Source organism: Astatotilapia calliptera, chromosome 10 (genome assembly GCF_900246225.1).
Source record: "Astatotilapia calliptera chromosome 10, fAstCal1.2, whole genome shotgun sequence".
NCBI classification, from domain to species: Eukaryota; Metazoa; Chordata; class Actinopteri; order Cichliformes; family Cichlidae; genus Astatotilapia; species Astatotilapia calliptera.
The window spans coordinates 11,433,455-11,449,169 of record NC_039311.1 but is presented as its reverse complement, the minus strand read 5'-3'; the positions used below and the strand labels follow the sequence as shown (position 1 = coordinate 11,449,169).

General features: G+C 41.1%; 2 protein-coding genes across 3 annotated transcripts; one reads left to right on the top strand and one right to left on the bottom strand.

Moving 5' to 3' along the window:
• Positions 1-485: 485 nt before the first annotated feature.
• chmp1b (charged multivesicular body protein 1B) lies at positions 486-4,062 on the bottom strand. Of its 2 annotated transcripts, XM_026182110.1 has the most exons (9): positions 3,998-4,062; positions 3,887-3,914; positions 2,330-2,427; positions 2,092-2,238; positions 1,923-1,991; positions 1,731-1,838; positions 1,591-1,634; positions 1,362-1,434; positions 486-1,202 (listed from the first exon to the last, which is right to left on the bottom strand). In XM_026182110.1, exons 2-9 carry the CDS (start codon positions 3,900-3,902, stop codon positions 1,158-1,160), a joined length of 600 nt encoding a protein of 199 aa, XP_026037895.1. In that variant the 5' UTR covers positions 3,903-3,914; positions 3,998-4,062; the 3' UTR covers positions 486-1,157. The 2 variants fall into 2 exon arrangements, with proteins under 2 accessions (XP_026037895.1, XP_026037894.1); XM_026182109.1 differs by having other exon boundaries at positions 3,887-4,051.
• Positions 4,063-4,186: 124 nt separating this feature from the next.
• Positions 4,187-13,045, top strand: LOC113030562 (uncharacterized). The gene is made up of 3 exons (XM_026182108.1): positions 4,187-4,437; positions 4,547-4,758; positions 7,219-13,045. The coding sequence occupies exon 3, from the start codon at positions 7,228-7,230 to the stop codon at positions 9,541-9,543; it is 2,316 nt and encodes a 771-aa protein (XP_026037893.1). The 5' UTR covers positions 4,187-4,437; positions 4,547-4,758; positions 7,219-7,227; the 3' UTR covers positions 9,544-13,045.
• Positions 13,046-15,715: the final 2,670 nt, after the last annotated feature.

Below are 15,715 nucleotides of genomic sequence, written 5' to 3'. Positions count from 1 at the left end.
CTTGACATCTCTCAATAGCCATCTAAGGAGATTTTTCTTGTAGAGCCGTTTTAAAGTGGGGGGGTTTTCTGATCGTATCTGCATACAGTCCAAGTGAATATTCAAAAATAGAATGATTACTGAGGGGACAACAGACAGAGCAGCTAATTTGGACCACGTGTCTCTTTTAAGAGGAAAATTAAAGACTTGACTGGAAAGAAGAGGAAATCTGCATTTGGAAATCTCTCACAAAAGCAAGTCGAGACACTTTACCCACACCTGAGAAAACAGGTGTCATCCTTTACATATTCATAATGTGCTCAGTTTTTGTTTTTAATGGAAAAATAATTGGAAAGATTACCACTGGAAATTGCTTTTACGAGTATCTGCAGCAGCCCTAACCCTCAAAGCATGTGCGTACGTCTTAAAGTGGGCATTTCACTCCAAATGAAATATTCATAGTTAACAAAAGGAGGATGAATTGGTTTAATTAAAAAGCACAGAAATAAAAGTGTTATAAAATTTTATTGTTTGCTTACTGTTTATTTTCAGAACCCCTTTTCCAAATAATCAGCAAGATTATTGAAGACCAGAAAAACAAAACAAAAACAAAATCTCAGGCTAATCTTTCAGGAACCTCACACAAATAAAATAAAATAAATCAACAGAAGAAGTCAGTTCACCGATAACTGGGGAGGTCTTCCACTCTTTGATGTCAAGAAGACAGAAAGAAATGCATAAATGTTGTCTGCAATCATGGAATCACAAACAAAAATTGAATTCTATCCTCCAAAATGTTTTATCATTTCACCAAAACTATATGAAATTGGCCTATAATTTACAGGGTACTAACTGTCAAACTCCCACATCACATTTATGGACTTCTTAAATATACATATTTAACAATAATTATAAATTACTTCCTCTTTATTGGTAAATATATATATTCAAGAATTACATACAATTTCCATACCAAGTAAACCACTTTAATAACGTGATGTTATCATAAACATATCACCAACATGAGGAAAAGTGATACAATAGCCCCTCAAAGGAGACAGTAGATGTAAAAAGGAGAGAAGACATGATGGAAATAAAAAGGTGTTGGGGAGTTATATTCAGGTAGTGTACAGACGCTTTGGAGTCCTCTTCCAGCGCCATTCGACTGCAGTCATTCTTTACATCTGATCTCTAAGTTTAGCGAGCCTTTGAGACAGTTCGTCCTTTGGATATGAGAGTGAGAGAAAAGACAGCGATTAAATGAGGATGAAGACGAGACAGTTTTTGTTTGCTGGATCCACAAAGAACTTCTTCCTGTTTTGCTTCATCTATCTGAGTTTTGCAAATGTGTTAGTAACAACTATGATGTAATGTGTGTGTACCTGTTCTGCAGAGGCCACACTGGTACCCACTGATCCCGTCTGTCCTTGAGGGAGCTCCATGTTCAGATCCAACCTAAGCAAGAGGCGGACATGGGAAGTGTACATTTTTAAACCAAAATGAAATATCTACTCTTTCATAACGCCCTGTAACACATCCGATCATATCTATGTCTCTACGTCACACACTGGCCCACGTGATCAGATATTTCACAAACAGTGAAAATGTTACCCTGCTTCATCAGCCATTTCGTGCAGCAACGACTCCACTTGATTCTGAAACACACATGACACAGCAGGTTTCACCTTCGAGTCTTTAACGGCCTGACAGCGTGAAAGAATATAAGAATAAACCGGCACGGCGTGGGGTACCTGTGGTGTTGTGAGAGTTGTCGTGCTGCTCATCGTATCCTCCATCTGGGCTGTCTGAACATCCAGTGTCTCAAACTGGTGTTCAAATTTATCCATGAGAGCAGAAATCTTAAAACAAGCATTGACGATGTGTTTTAATCGGTTCTTTCTTACTAAAATCATCACATTATATCCACATGTAGACTGTTGTACCTTTTCCAGATTCATACTCTTCAATGTGGCGTCCATGCCTTTCACCACTCCAGCCATTGATTTTGTGACCTGAGATAGAAAAACACCACATCAGTCAAATAGCCACAAACAGAGCTCAAACTGAAATGTTGTCTTCAGCCTCTAACTGATCTTTCTAGGACTACAGCACCTGGTTCATTGTGACTGCAGTTTGGACCCTCGCTGCCACAGCATCTACCCGAGCGCTCATCCGCAGGAAGTTCACAGACTGGTTCTTCTGTCTGATGGCGTTTTCTGCATGAATTCTTGCCACTTCCATGTTTCCTTTCTGGATGGCCTGTGGGGTGGCAGACAAAAATAATGGTTCAGTAAAATCTTGAGCAGTCTTTCATGAACTGATGAATGGATTCTGAGTCATCGCTGCTTACCTTCTTGACTTTAGCCTTCTCTAATTTTTCCTCTTTGTCACATTTCTTGGAATTTCTTTGGAGTTCTTTGGCAGCAAACTTTAGATTGAAGAGATTTTCTGGTACAACAAGTTAAAGAAGAACAAAGCCCAAATACAAAGCCCAAAGACCAAAATCTGTACACCTCCGTCTCCTCACATAAGTTTGGCCTAAACTAAAACTCTGTAATAATTATTGGAAAAGGAGACAGTTCATAAAGAGACAAAGATTTTAAATCTGGTATCAGGTGATAGTTCTCATTATTTATTTATTTTTTAACCACGATCTGATGCATTTAAACCACTACAGGAAGATAAAAATTAAATGCATCTCCTTGAATTTCAAGCTAAATAAATGATCACAAAATGTGAAATAAACTTGAAGCTGGTGCTCTGATGTCATGGGAATACTGTGAAACTAAACACTCCAGCAAAAAATACACTCAAACATAGATGTGCAAGCAGAAATTTGATATCAAGGAGAATATGTCTTAAACACAAGTGTTACCAGGGCGCGTTGTTATCCAGTTCTGAACCCTATACTTTAGTAGAAGATATAAATACAAACTTAGCATTTCAGTCAGTCTATTCTAGATAAGGATTGCGTAATTCTGACCCATATTAGTCAGACTCAGATAACAAAGGTCTGACATCATCACGTGACTTTTGGATGGAGAGACTTGCTACAAAAAAAATGTCTGTCACACCTTTGAGCCACACAACAATGGTTTGTGTATCTATTTTCTCAGCTTGAATAGAGTCATGTGGGCAAAAAGCAGAGTTGCACCAACAGACTGAAGAAACAGCATCACCACTGCATGATCTGTCCACAAGAGAGCACTGACAAGTTCATTTTCCATCCTGTTTACTACCCGTGTTAGTTACAATTCTTTTTAATCAAAGTCTATTCAAATGGATTATCTTTAAGATTTACTGTTTATTAAAAAAAATACTATTAGTCAGCTGGATTTTAAAACCCGTAATAACAATGTCAATACAGCCCTTAAAATTCCAATGTCAGTCTGAATAACATTTACATTTAAAAAAGTCTGAGATTTGTTCTCATGAGTTATACTGTGACAGACACGGGTTACAAAACAGGCATTTTTGGAGTTTTCTAATAATTTGCCTATGTTTGTATGGCTCCCGGAAACCACCGCCGCGCTGTGTTCAACAACACACATCCACCTTGTTCCTTTATTATGATTCGGAGTGCTAGCTAACACCCAAACTTCACGGGAAACTACCGAGCGCCAGCTGCTTTATTTACACCCATTAGCAGTGTAAGCTCTTAAGGCCTTCAGCCCAGCTCGGTCGCCGTGTTACGACGCCTATACAGACTATGAAAGGTTCAGGTTATTCGGTAAGGCGTTACCTGTGTCTCCGCTCAATATCAAACATGTTCCGCGACGCTTCAGACATCTGTCGCACATTAATCTCAGCAGTCTCGTCAAAAACCACCGTGTTGTGTTCGCCCGTTTAGCTCGGCGTTAACATTACACCAAGTGACTCTCTCTCACCGCTCTTTTTAAAAGGATACTTTCCATGCTGGGCATCTTGAGGCCGTTCTTTTAAAATCCAACAGTTACACAATAAAATCAACACACAAAAAAGTTGCTAAATATAACAAAACTTCCCAGTAAAACTTCACCTTTTCAGGTTTCGGTCCTCGTCTTCTTCCGCACTTCCTGATGTCTGATCAAAATATGGACGACGTCAGTGTCACGTGGTGACGGTATTCCATTCAGACGTCACGAAGGAGCGGCTAGCCCCCCTCCTCCACCCGAAATGTGAATGAGAATAAAAAAATAAAAAAAATAAATAAATAAATAAAACTAACGTTAAAACACCGCAGTTTTTTCTACGAGTAAACTCCGGCTGAGCACAGTGACCGAGTGAGCACAGACTGATAAAAGTGGACGTGGCGTTGTACCCGGCGGAGTGCCGGTGGGAGGTAAAAGCGGTTGATTGATGATTAGATTTACGGTGTGGATCACGGCTGGGAGAGAGGATGACTCACTCCGTCTGATGTGATGTTCACCCCGCAACAGCTCGGCAGTGCGGTGGCACGCCGGTAGTTCAGCCTGACAGGTCGGTGTGCTCTGCCGTTACAAGCCAAACTTTACCAAACACTTCAGATGCGTTTGGAGGGCGCTCAGATACGTTCTTTGTTTCAAACTTGAGTGGTTGTCACTTGCAGTTAAGGAAGACACCGAGCGTCGTGATTTACCGTAAATTTCGTGACGCCTGATTGCCATGGAAACAGGGCTCCTGCGCTGAGAGGAAAGTGTCCGCGTTATAACTTCAGCTTCAGCATCAACCTTTCCAACGAGGTCGCATAAACCTGTTGGATACTTCACAGTTTTCATTTTTCTTGTCTCTGCCCTGGCTTTACTTTCCACCACGAAGCAGGTGAGTTTTTATTTGTATTTTGTAAACGCATAATTATCTCTTCTGCTGGCACAACGCAGTAAATGCACCCTTTTTTCTCCTTCCTTCAGCATATTGCTCAGTTTCAGCCAAAAAAAAGCAAACAAAGAAACAAAGATTGGCCTGTTTATTTACTTACACTGTCTGTCAACTTGTCAACTAGTAGCTTCTAAATGGAGCGGAAAATCCAGATGTTGGTCACATCTGGAACTAATCTGTGATACATTTTAAGTTCCGAGGACAACACGTTGCTCTGTGGTTGAAACATTAAAGAGCAAAATGTTGTTGATCCAAGCAGAAATGCCCACCACCAGCCTTTTGTGTGTCCCCACATCACGATCACCATCTGTGTGCTCAGTATTGTGGGGTGGACTATGCTTCAATCCATTCACAAGCTTCCCTGCCTAAATATTTCAAGAGTTTCACAGCCATAATGCCACCGCAAGTGGTGCATTTGGTGTCGTGGTGGTTTTGTTTTGTTTTTTTGCGCACAGAGAGACAATCCAGGAGAGCCAACGTGTGATGCTTCATTCAGTGGCTGTATGAGTCATATAGTCTTATCTATAAAGAAGCCAAGTGGCAGAGGAGCAGTCCTGCTGCAGGACCGAGTTGATATAACCCCTGAGATTCACTAGAGGCTGCTGTGGGCCATGCTTCCCTGTGCCCCGAGTTGCTGCCACTGACTGCATTTTGCATTGATGACCGTCAAATACTAACACAGGATAGAGGATGCAGAAGGCAGGTCACACGCTGTGCGCAGCACAGTTGATTGAGTGCTGTTTACAGTACGTCACAGGGCCGTGAAAACCATGTGAATGAAATCGGTACAATTTGCGTCTCAGTTTGCATTTTTAAAAATGGGGTTAAAACATTTTCACAGGTATTTTCATTAAGCTTTAGCCACTATGCTCATATTTGATGTAACACGTTAAAATTGAACCATTCCCTTTTCTATGATCTTTATATAAACTATATATGATGAGCTATTATGGAGGAGTATCGCATGAAAAATATTCTTAGAACAGCACACTTTTGATTTTAATTGAATCTGACCTGAAAGTTGATGAAATTTATTTATCAAGTTATGCAGATTTAAACATTAGATTTCAAACACTGCTCGTTTCATTTTGATTACCAGCTTATGCTGGTAGTATATAATAAGCTAAATGCACCTATTTCTTAGGTACATTTACAGATACACACATAAGTGGAGCTCTTCTCTGTGGTGTGTGTTCGGTAACAGGCTAAAATCTGACATTTGTCTCTGTACAGAGTGAGTCAGCGTGCATTAATGATGACGTAGACCACCTTCCCCCCACTCTAACTCATTTCCCCTTTACCCCCTTCTTAATTTAACGATTTTAACAAAAACTATGTCAGATACAATTTGTTGTGACATTAAAAGACCAGGAACATTTACGCCATGCTGTATATTTGCAGAAAGATGTAGTCTGGGGGTATTAACCGCAACCCTGTTTTTATTATGCATGACTCCCTCTGATACCTTTTGACATAGAGGTGCAAGCCAAACAGACAAATCCAGCTTGCCTTATACAGACCGACCAGGTTCTGTAGTTGCTAAGTTTAATTTCTTCCCTGATTACCTGTCAGCTGCTGAATGACAGACAGGTGAGTCACCTGTAACTAGGACATGTAATCATGGAAGAAATTCAACAAACTTGATTACTGAATATTTATCCAATGTGACCAACAAGTAAAATGGTGTGAAAGGCAGCTGGCAGTGTCCATGGCTGGCAGAGAAAAAGCCCCAGTTCAGTGTGGGAGGGGTCGTAAAGTAGAAACAATGTTACATATTTGGCCTGTGCATTTGATTAGCTGATGTACATGGTCTTAGTTTTATGGTCTGTGGCAGACATTCTGACGCGATCTTATAAGAACATATTTTTATTACATTTGTTGGATTACTGGGAAAATATAATTTGTTACTGTGCGTCATCAGTGGCTTATGTTTAAGCCCTTACTGTGCCACTTATTTGACTTTGCCATATGTTACGATTCTGTTGCCATCTAGTGGCAAAACACCAGGCAAGCTAATCACCGAGATATCCTCAATCCTCAGAGCTGCCCATTATTCCTAATGCTGAATTGCTGAATTTCAAATCCAACTAATAAACAATTGCAGTCAGAGAGGAATGAGGGTGGCAAAAGACTTTAGCTCATATATGCATTTTTGTTTGACTGCATTTTTGACACAATACTTTACAGAGGAGAGAAAAACAAAGGGGCAAAAGCCAAGTCTACAAAACCTTTCTTTTCGCACACTCTCTTGCAAAGGCTCAGCGCTAGTGGCTTATCCAGCTCTATGCAAAAGTGCATTTTTTCCACAGGATGTTATGCTTTCTGATCTCTTTTCCTGCTCCATGCGTTCCCTTGCCAGTGTAAGATGTTAGTCGTAATGTGATGCAAAACTCTGTTTCACAGGTGAAGACGATGGAGCTTCAAACAGAGAAGAGGTTCCACAACCTAACCCTGGAGCAAGTTCAGGCTCTTGACAAAGTTTTGACTGAGGTAATCCCCATCCATGGGCGAGGTAATTTTCCTACACTGCAAGTGAGAGCGAAAGACATCATTCGTGTAGTGAAGGACCGTCTGGTTGAAAGGAACATTCAGGTTAAAGATATACGCCTCAACGGCATGACTGCCAGCCACATCCTCGTTAAAGACAACGGGCTTGGCTACAAAGACTTAGACATCATTTTTGGAGTGGAGCTTCCGAGGCAGGAAGACTTCCATGTTATTAAGGAGGTGGTGCTGGGGAGCCTACGAGACCTTCTCCCTTCTGGGGTTAACCGACGTAAGATCACCTGTCTGACAATGAAGGAAGCCTATGTGCAAAAGATGGTGAAAGTTTTCAATGAGCATGATAGATGGAGCCTTATCTCGCTTTCTAACAACAGGGCTAAAACTGTGGGGCTCCGATTTGTTAGTTCCCTCAGACGACAGTTTGAGTTCAGTGTGGACTCCTTCCAGATTATATTAGATCGTATGCTCCAGTCTTACTGGGGGAACGAAAGGAAACAAGAATGGAAGTTGGCACTGACTGCTGGGCCTTCATCTAAAAAGGACGATGACGATGAAAGCAAAGGACAAGAGAAGCCGAGCATTCCTCAGGAGGTTGAACATGATATGAAAGAAGATTCTGCAGTGGTGACTAGCACAGAAAGTCCGTGCCAGGATGAAGGTGTTTCTCCACTCGAGGAAGAGCTTCGTCAAGAAGAGGTCGAGAGTGTAGACGAAAAGCCCGAGGTGCAGCAGGTGCTGGAACCGGAGAGCATAAGCTTACAACAGGAGAAAGAGGAAGTGGAGGGCATTGAGGATGTACAATCAGAGGAGGAAATTGTGTTTGAGATGTGTGAGAAAAAAGGAGAAGAGAAAGAACAGTTTGAAATCAATTATCCTGTAGTTGCATCGCCCAAAACTTTATTTTCAGATGTTGGGGATCCTCTGATGACACATGCATGTTTAACCCTACAGAGTAATGACGAAAAATACGAGGCACAAGCTTCCCAGCCTGTAGTGTGCACATCACATACAGAAAAACCAGCTCCACAGGATTTAAGTCATCGTGAAGAAAAGTTCAACGTAGACTCTGTAAGCTGCAGGACTGATTCTACCCCAAACCCGCAAGATTCAAATCTTGAGTTTTCCTTTCCTCCCCCAGCTAAAAAATCTTGCAGCACATCAGCGGACATTGTGCCGGATTACTGCCCCTCGCCGAAATTACAAAGAAAAATGTCACGGAAGTTGATTAGTAAGCCTGAAAAATGGTCTTTACTAACTGATCTGTCAGACCTCACCACACAGCTGTTTCCACCCATAGAGCTACCAAAACAACTTCAGCCGAAACCTGCTGTGCTGGAGAGTTCTCAAGTTCACAGTTCAAACATACCAAGCTGTCAGACGGAGAACTCGGAGGGTACAGATGTACTTACAGTTCCCACACACAGTACAGTCAGTACACCGCAGGATGGGACTTGCTCCAGAGAAACTTTAGAACAAACTGTTAAGCCAAAACACTCAAAGGAGCCTCCTGATTCAGAGCCTCAAAGCAACTCATGTGCAGCAGGTGTGGTCTCACAGCCTCAGGTATATGAGCATAAACCGGAGCTGGCAGACGCCGTCCCAAACAGCTGTGAGTCAAGCTCATGGCTTGGGGAAGCAGGAGAGCCCACCATCACTGTTGAAGCTGAGTGCATGTACGGAGACTTTGATCAGGCTATGGATCATCTTCGAAACCGCCTCATTGCCACCCACAACCCAGAGGAGATCCGCGGTGGGGGATTGCTAAAATACAGCGACCTGCTAGTGAGGAACTTCCGGCCAGCCAGCGAGACAGAGATAAAGTCCCTGGAGCGATACATGTGCTCCCGCTTCTTCATCGACTTTCCTGACGTAGGCGAGCAGCAGCGGAAGATTGAGGCCTACTTGCAGTGCCATTTCATCGGCAGCGAGGAGACTAGTAAGTATGACTATTTGATGACCCTGCGGCGCGTGATAGATGAGAGCACGGTGTGTTTGATGGGACATGAGAGGAGGCAGACCCTCAACATGATCACAGTGCTGGCTCTAAGGGTGCTGGGCGAGCAAAACGCCATCCCCAACACGGCCAACGTTACCTGCTTCTACCAGCCAGCTCCATACATGACAGAACCCATTTACAACAGCTACTTCATCACTCAGGCCCAGCCGCCTCTGGTCTACCACCCGTACCCTTTACATGTCCACATGCAGACTGGTCTGGTGTAGCAACGTTGATGTGCCAACAGGGAGGCATGCGAGCTGCTTTCAGCATGGTGCTCTGCAAGCAGAAGCACAAATGCAAGTTTTAGCAACAAAAAACAACCACGGGCGCAGTGGTGTTTAATGTTTTGAAATCCCTCCTGCTTATGACATGAAAGGCAATGAAAGGTCAGAACTGCAAGTGATCTGGGATCAAAGCACGTCACCCTTTCAAGATGAACACTTTTGACAAAGGAAAGAAACGCAAGGAACCCACTTTTCAGAGAGCTTGTGATGAGGATCGTATTGAAGCCGAGGGACTTTATTTGTGGCAGCTTCAGCTGCGTTTCGGTGGAGCTCTGAACTGATCATCATCCCGTGATGAGAACATCGTAGTGTGATACTTTCCTTATGGTTCGATAAACCTCTCTAACAATTAAACAAAATACACCTGTTGGCAACAGAAATCCTAGTTTGAGTAAAGCTTGGGTCATGGTAATTTCTCAAGGGTTAAATCTCCCATATAGGTGTTTTGTAAGTCAACAGCCTTCGTAGAGTAAAGTCAAACGTGTGGTTATAACTCTGTATTCACTGTAGAGGAATAGGACTGCATTTACTAAAAGAAAACCTTAGACGAAATCTCTTGTGGTGTTTCCATAATCTTGGTGCCAAGTTCTGTGTTTTTGTGAGTGTAAACATCATTTCAGAGAGCTGAAAAGTTTAGTGCCATTAGGGACTGTGTGAACATTATTGGGTTGATAAGGGGGCCTTTGTAGAAATACACACAAAAAAAGACCTTCTACATCAAAGCCCTTGTAAGTGTAAATCATACTCTTAGAAAAACAAGAAAGCATCAGAGTTTTTGTTTGGAGAAGACTTCTCTTTAATTATGAAATGAAAACTTTCAAGCTAGCTTCAGATTAAAGAGTTGGCACACAAAAAAAGACAAAATTGAGTTAATTAGGACATCCGTCAATAAATATCAGGCACAATAATGTGTCATAGTTGGCAAAAACTGAGAAAAAGACCAGCATATTTTTTGGGTGACAGATGGAATTTGGTTGGTAATTACCCTGTAGATTGTCATATGTTTTGGCCCGGTTATAGCTGGTCCATAATCTCCTAATGAAACACAGTGAACATCTTATCCGAGAAAAATATTGTTTCACTGAGGGTGTGACTTAATCAGATTTTATTGGCAGTGGAATAGCAACAAAAAGGTCAAACAAACAGCTTTTGATGGCTGTGTTGCTAAATCCTGACAAGTAAACACACCATAACAACTTGCCAACCACTCCATACTTTACAGGAAGGTCAAAAAAGTACAACAAAGACTATATAATCTCTTAATATGTGGGTATTCATGTACAATCTCAATTTTGAAAAAGTTTAGACGCTGGGTAAAATGTGAATAAAAATAGAATGCAGTGATTTGCGAATCTCATAAAGCATTTGTTATTCACAAAAGAACAAAGAAAATGCATCAAATTCTTATACGTTTTACGTTTTCATGAAAAATATTAACTCCCTTTGAAATTGATGGCAGCAGCACATCTCAAAAAAGCTGAGATGGAGCCCACAAAAGACTGGAAAGTAAGTGGTGCTACAAAGGAAATCAGTATTGGATGCCTGTGATGTTCAGGCCCTCGGACAGCACTGCCTTAAACAACATGATTCTGCCATGGATATCACTGCATGAGCCCAGGAACAGTTCAGAAATCACTGTTCACTGTGCCAGAGGTTAAAGCTCTGTGATGCAAACAAGAAGCCATATGTGAACATGATCCAGAAATGCTGCCATCTTTAAAATGGACTGAAGTATAGTAGAAAATCTGGTGTGTAGAATTATGGATGCTGAATCCTCCAGACTAAAGAAGCTTGTTATAGCAGCGCTCGGTTTAAAAGCCTTTCATAAATTCAGTATGGGTAAGCTGGTGTGGGGGTGCATTAGTGCCTGAGGAACTGGCACCCAGTGCTAAAAGGTATATACAGCAACACGTTCTCCCATGCAGAAGACATTTTTCAGTGAAGGCCTTGCATATTTCAACAAGACAATGCTAAGCTACTTACTGCATCTATTGCAGCAGCATGACTTCCAATAGAAGAGTCCAAGTCTGGCAGTAGACCAAACCTTTCACCATTAAAAAAAATTTGATGCACCATAAAGTGAAAAATACGACAAAGAAGATCCCGGACTGTTGAGCAGCTAGAATCCAGTATCAGACAAGAATGGGGCAACGTTCCTCTCCCAAAAGTCCAGAAGTTACTCTCCTCAGTTCCAACAGGTTTACTGGCTGCTGTGATGCTACACAGTAGTAAATGTGTCCCTGTCCCAACATTTTTTGAGATGTGTTGCTGCAATCGAATTTAAAATGAGCTACGTTTCTCTTGAAATGCTACCTTTTTTTCAGTTTAAACATCTGATGTTTTCTGTGTTCTACTGTCAATAAAATATGGGTTTGTGAGACTTGCAGATCATTACATTTGAGCACCTCATCATCCACACTATAAAAGCTAATAGATAGCTAATAATAGATGCTTTCAAAGGCCTTTAATCTTTTATTTTAATACAGAGTATTTATATATAAGCCCATATTATTAATGATAACAACAAGGATGGAAGAAAAATAAATTATGAGGCTTCTTCACACCTAATATGTTTCCTACAGTCCCTTAAAATGTTAAGACACACCTCTGCTCACAATAAGTGACAGATGTCATGTTCCTAGGATTGTTGTTGTTGTGTGTTTCTGAGTGTGTTGATATTTATTATGACATAGTGTAAAATTCTGAGCTTAGATCTGTGCCCATATAAGATTCAAACTTACCTGCATTTTAGAACTAAATTCTCCTATTCCGTGTCAGGGAATTACCACGAACTTCTTATGGATTTGTGACCGAGGGTTTGACTGTCTTGTTTTTAATTTTGTTCACACAAAAGCTGAGAAATGACAGCATGTTGAATCCCTTTTCCCACAGTCGACAGGCTGAATAGACTTTGTGTTTGTATAATGTGTTGACAGCTGTTTGTTGTAGTGGACGAGGTAGATGTACGTTCTGTCGGGGTGGTGCCTGCTATTGTGTGCAAAAATGTTACTGCTCATTTTAAGTATTTCAGCTGTCTTCAGTGCAGCCAGCAGTTATTGCACTTCTGTCTTTGTGTGTTTGTTCACTGTGTATGCATAGTACATGTAATCAGTATTAAAAACAAAACAAAACAAAAAACCTAAATCATTTAAGCACAGGTTAGGATATGTGGACTATTCACACTGAGACTGAAGCACAATGTAAATGCACTTAGGTGTTGTCGAGTAATAAAGGTGTTGGACATGCTCGTGACTCTCCACATAAGTATCGAACACATCTAAAGTACTCTGTGGTGCAATATGTAGTGGTCGTATCTATCTTTAGACTCTGGGTTTGTTGTGTATCGTTAAGGAACTGTTATGCCAGTAGAGAAATGTCCCTGTTATGATATCTAGTTGCTCAGATTGTTGTGTTATTGTGAAAATAAATCTAACACAACCTCTCTTTGTCTGGAGTCTTTTCCTTTGTGGTCAGACTTCCACTATATCATTTTTTAAAAGCTGCATTAAACCTTCAGAGTAATAACCTGTTTGACACTTATCATTCTGTACCAATATTAAACCGTGTGAACGCCTGTTTATTTCCCTTTAATTCCTTACATTTGTAAGGAAAATGCATTTTGGGGTTGAGCAGCAGAGTTGAGTATGTGGGTTGCACCCATTAAAACCTGGTAAATCTGCTTTGCCAATGCAAAACAACTGATTCATTGACCAAAACAACCACACTGACTGACAAATGATGGTTAAAGAATGGGACCCCATCCCACAGCAGTGTGTGACCAAGCGGTTGACCAGCATGATGGGGAGGTGCCAGGCGACTGTGGCTCTACATGCCAAGGCCCCTGTCGTTAAATGAATACATTTTTAAATTGCTGATATGTCTAGTTTCATTAGACCTCAATCATTCAATCCAATAAACGGCACCAAACAAGTGTCAATAGCAGAATATATTTTTCTTCAGCGCAACCTACATGCTCAACTCTGCTGCTCAACCCACAAATGCATTTTCCTTACAAATGTGCCACCATTTAAGGGGAAACAGACCTTCCACTGGTTTAAGATTTCTTGCCAAGAAGTATTGTTACAACAAAGAAATGCAAAAAAAAAACCCACACTGTCCTTACTTTTTGTGCCACATTTAGAATAATAATATTCTTGTGCTTCATTATGAGTTATTAGTATAATTAGGCAGATTGGTGTATGGTGGTGAAGGTCCTGGGTTCAAATCCACCAGGTGGCTGTGGTCTTTCTGTGTAGAGTTTGGGTTTTCCATCAGGCCAACTATGCAGCTACTTTCATCTTCCCCCTTATTCACCAGGGGATGCCACAGTGGCAGCTCTGCATGTTTGATTGGGCAGATTTTTACGCCGGATACTCAGATTCCTCCAGGAATTGGAACTTCCCCTTGTTAGTAAAATGTGTAAACCACTACTCTATGGATCTTCTGCATGTGAGGTCAACTGGTAATTCTAAATTGAATGGCAACCCATCCCAGGACGCATCTCATTTGCCGAATGACATTTGGCTGGAGCCCCACACAACTTTAACCTGTGTAAATGTGGTTAAGAAAAAGGGTGGATGGATCATATAATTAGAAAAATGTCCTGAAGGATGCTACATCCTTACTCTAGGTTATGTTTTGGCACATTATTAAGATGAGGACCTATAATCAGTCTTGTGAGAGCTGATGGGTGTGTCTATAGGATTTACGTTTTATATGAATAATTCATACTTTTCCAGGAGCACATTACCAATTTTCACAGTATTTTGGTAAGACCACCCTCAATTATAATGCTGCATTTTAAAGGATGTAATTCTAATCATTACCTTATTAATGCTGAAGACACAAAACTGGCCAACACACTCTTTTCCTGCCGTGTGCTGCACTCACCCAGCAGCTATACATTACAAAGAAAAAGCCTTTAATCAGATTTTAATCACTTGATATAAGCATTTGAGGATTTAGCAGTTTAAGACTCAATTTAGATATAGAATGAAGGCGTTTTATATAACAAGTCACCTTTTCCTTTTTTTTGTTGCTGTTTGGCACACTCGTCACACTAAAAATGACCTTTATCTCTTTATGCACCGAATAGTTAGAAATCGTAAGATCCTCCAGCATCACTGCAGTTTCTAGGTGTGGTGGAGCACGGTGCGTCACAGCTCAACCTTGTTTGTTCCTTGTCTGACTCACCCCAGCTTTCAGTGCATTAATGCAGTTAGGCAGTTGCAAATGGTACAGTGAGGTTTATGACTGCCTACCATCACAGTCAGCAGCCCCAGTGTTCAGAAACTCTCGAATCTCTGCCTTCGGTGGCTGTTTACGACCCATTACTAAGACAACTGATGACTCAGTCCCTGTGTTGCGCAAGTAGCCCTTCAAGCTTATGCAGGCTTAGCGTGGACAGATATCAGACATGGAAAATGCTTTAAAAGAAAAAAAAGGGGGGACAAAATTCTGAGAGAAGTTAATTTTCTTTTTTATTAAAAAAAACAAAACACAATTAAAACATTATAAAAAACACATTAAGCTTATTCAACCTATGGGAGAACGTTGTCTTTGTTGACTAATCTGATGCTTTGAGGCAAGACTAAGCGTCATCTACTGTATGAAAATACTGTATCAAAATAAGAATAGTCTTCCCACACTGAGCCATAGGAATTCCAAGACACCAGTTAATGCTGCTGCTCAGCACACCTGATTTTAGACGCCGATTTGTGTTTCGTCTCTCAGAATCTGTCACTAACCGAGCTTTACAATAACTTCGGAGGCCTGCCTCTCTCCTCAGTGACGGAGGGGTGAGAAGGTGTGTCTGAATCATAGCATCCAGTGTTGATATGAGAATGTAGGTCATGTAGGGGGGGGGGAGACAGTGATTGTATAGGGTGATGGAGAAAGCCATCATGTGTGCAGTTGATCTACTATCAAAGTTTGAAACCCATCAGGCTACAAAGAGAAGAAACGGTCATCCAAGGATGATACTTCTGCTGTTAACCAGAAGAAAGCGCAATCAGATGAGACCTTCAGTTTAATCATGCACAGGTTGAAAAAGATTTCTACTTATATTTATAAACCTAAACAAAAAAAAAAAACAAAAAAAGGGGGGGGGGGG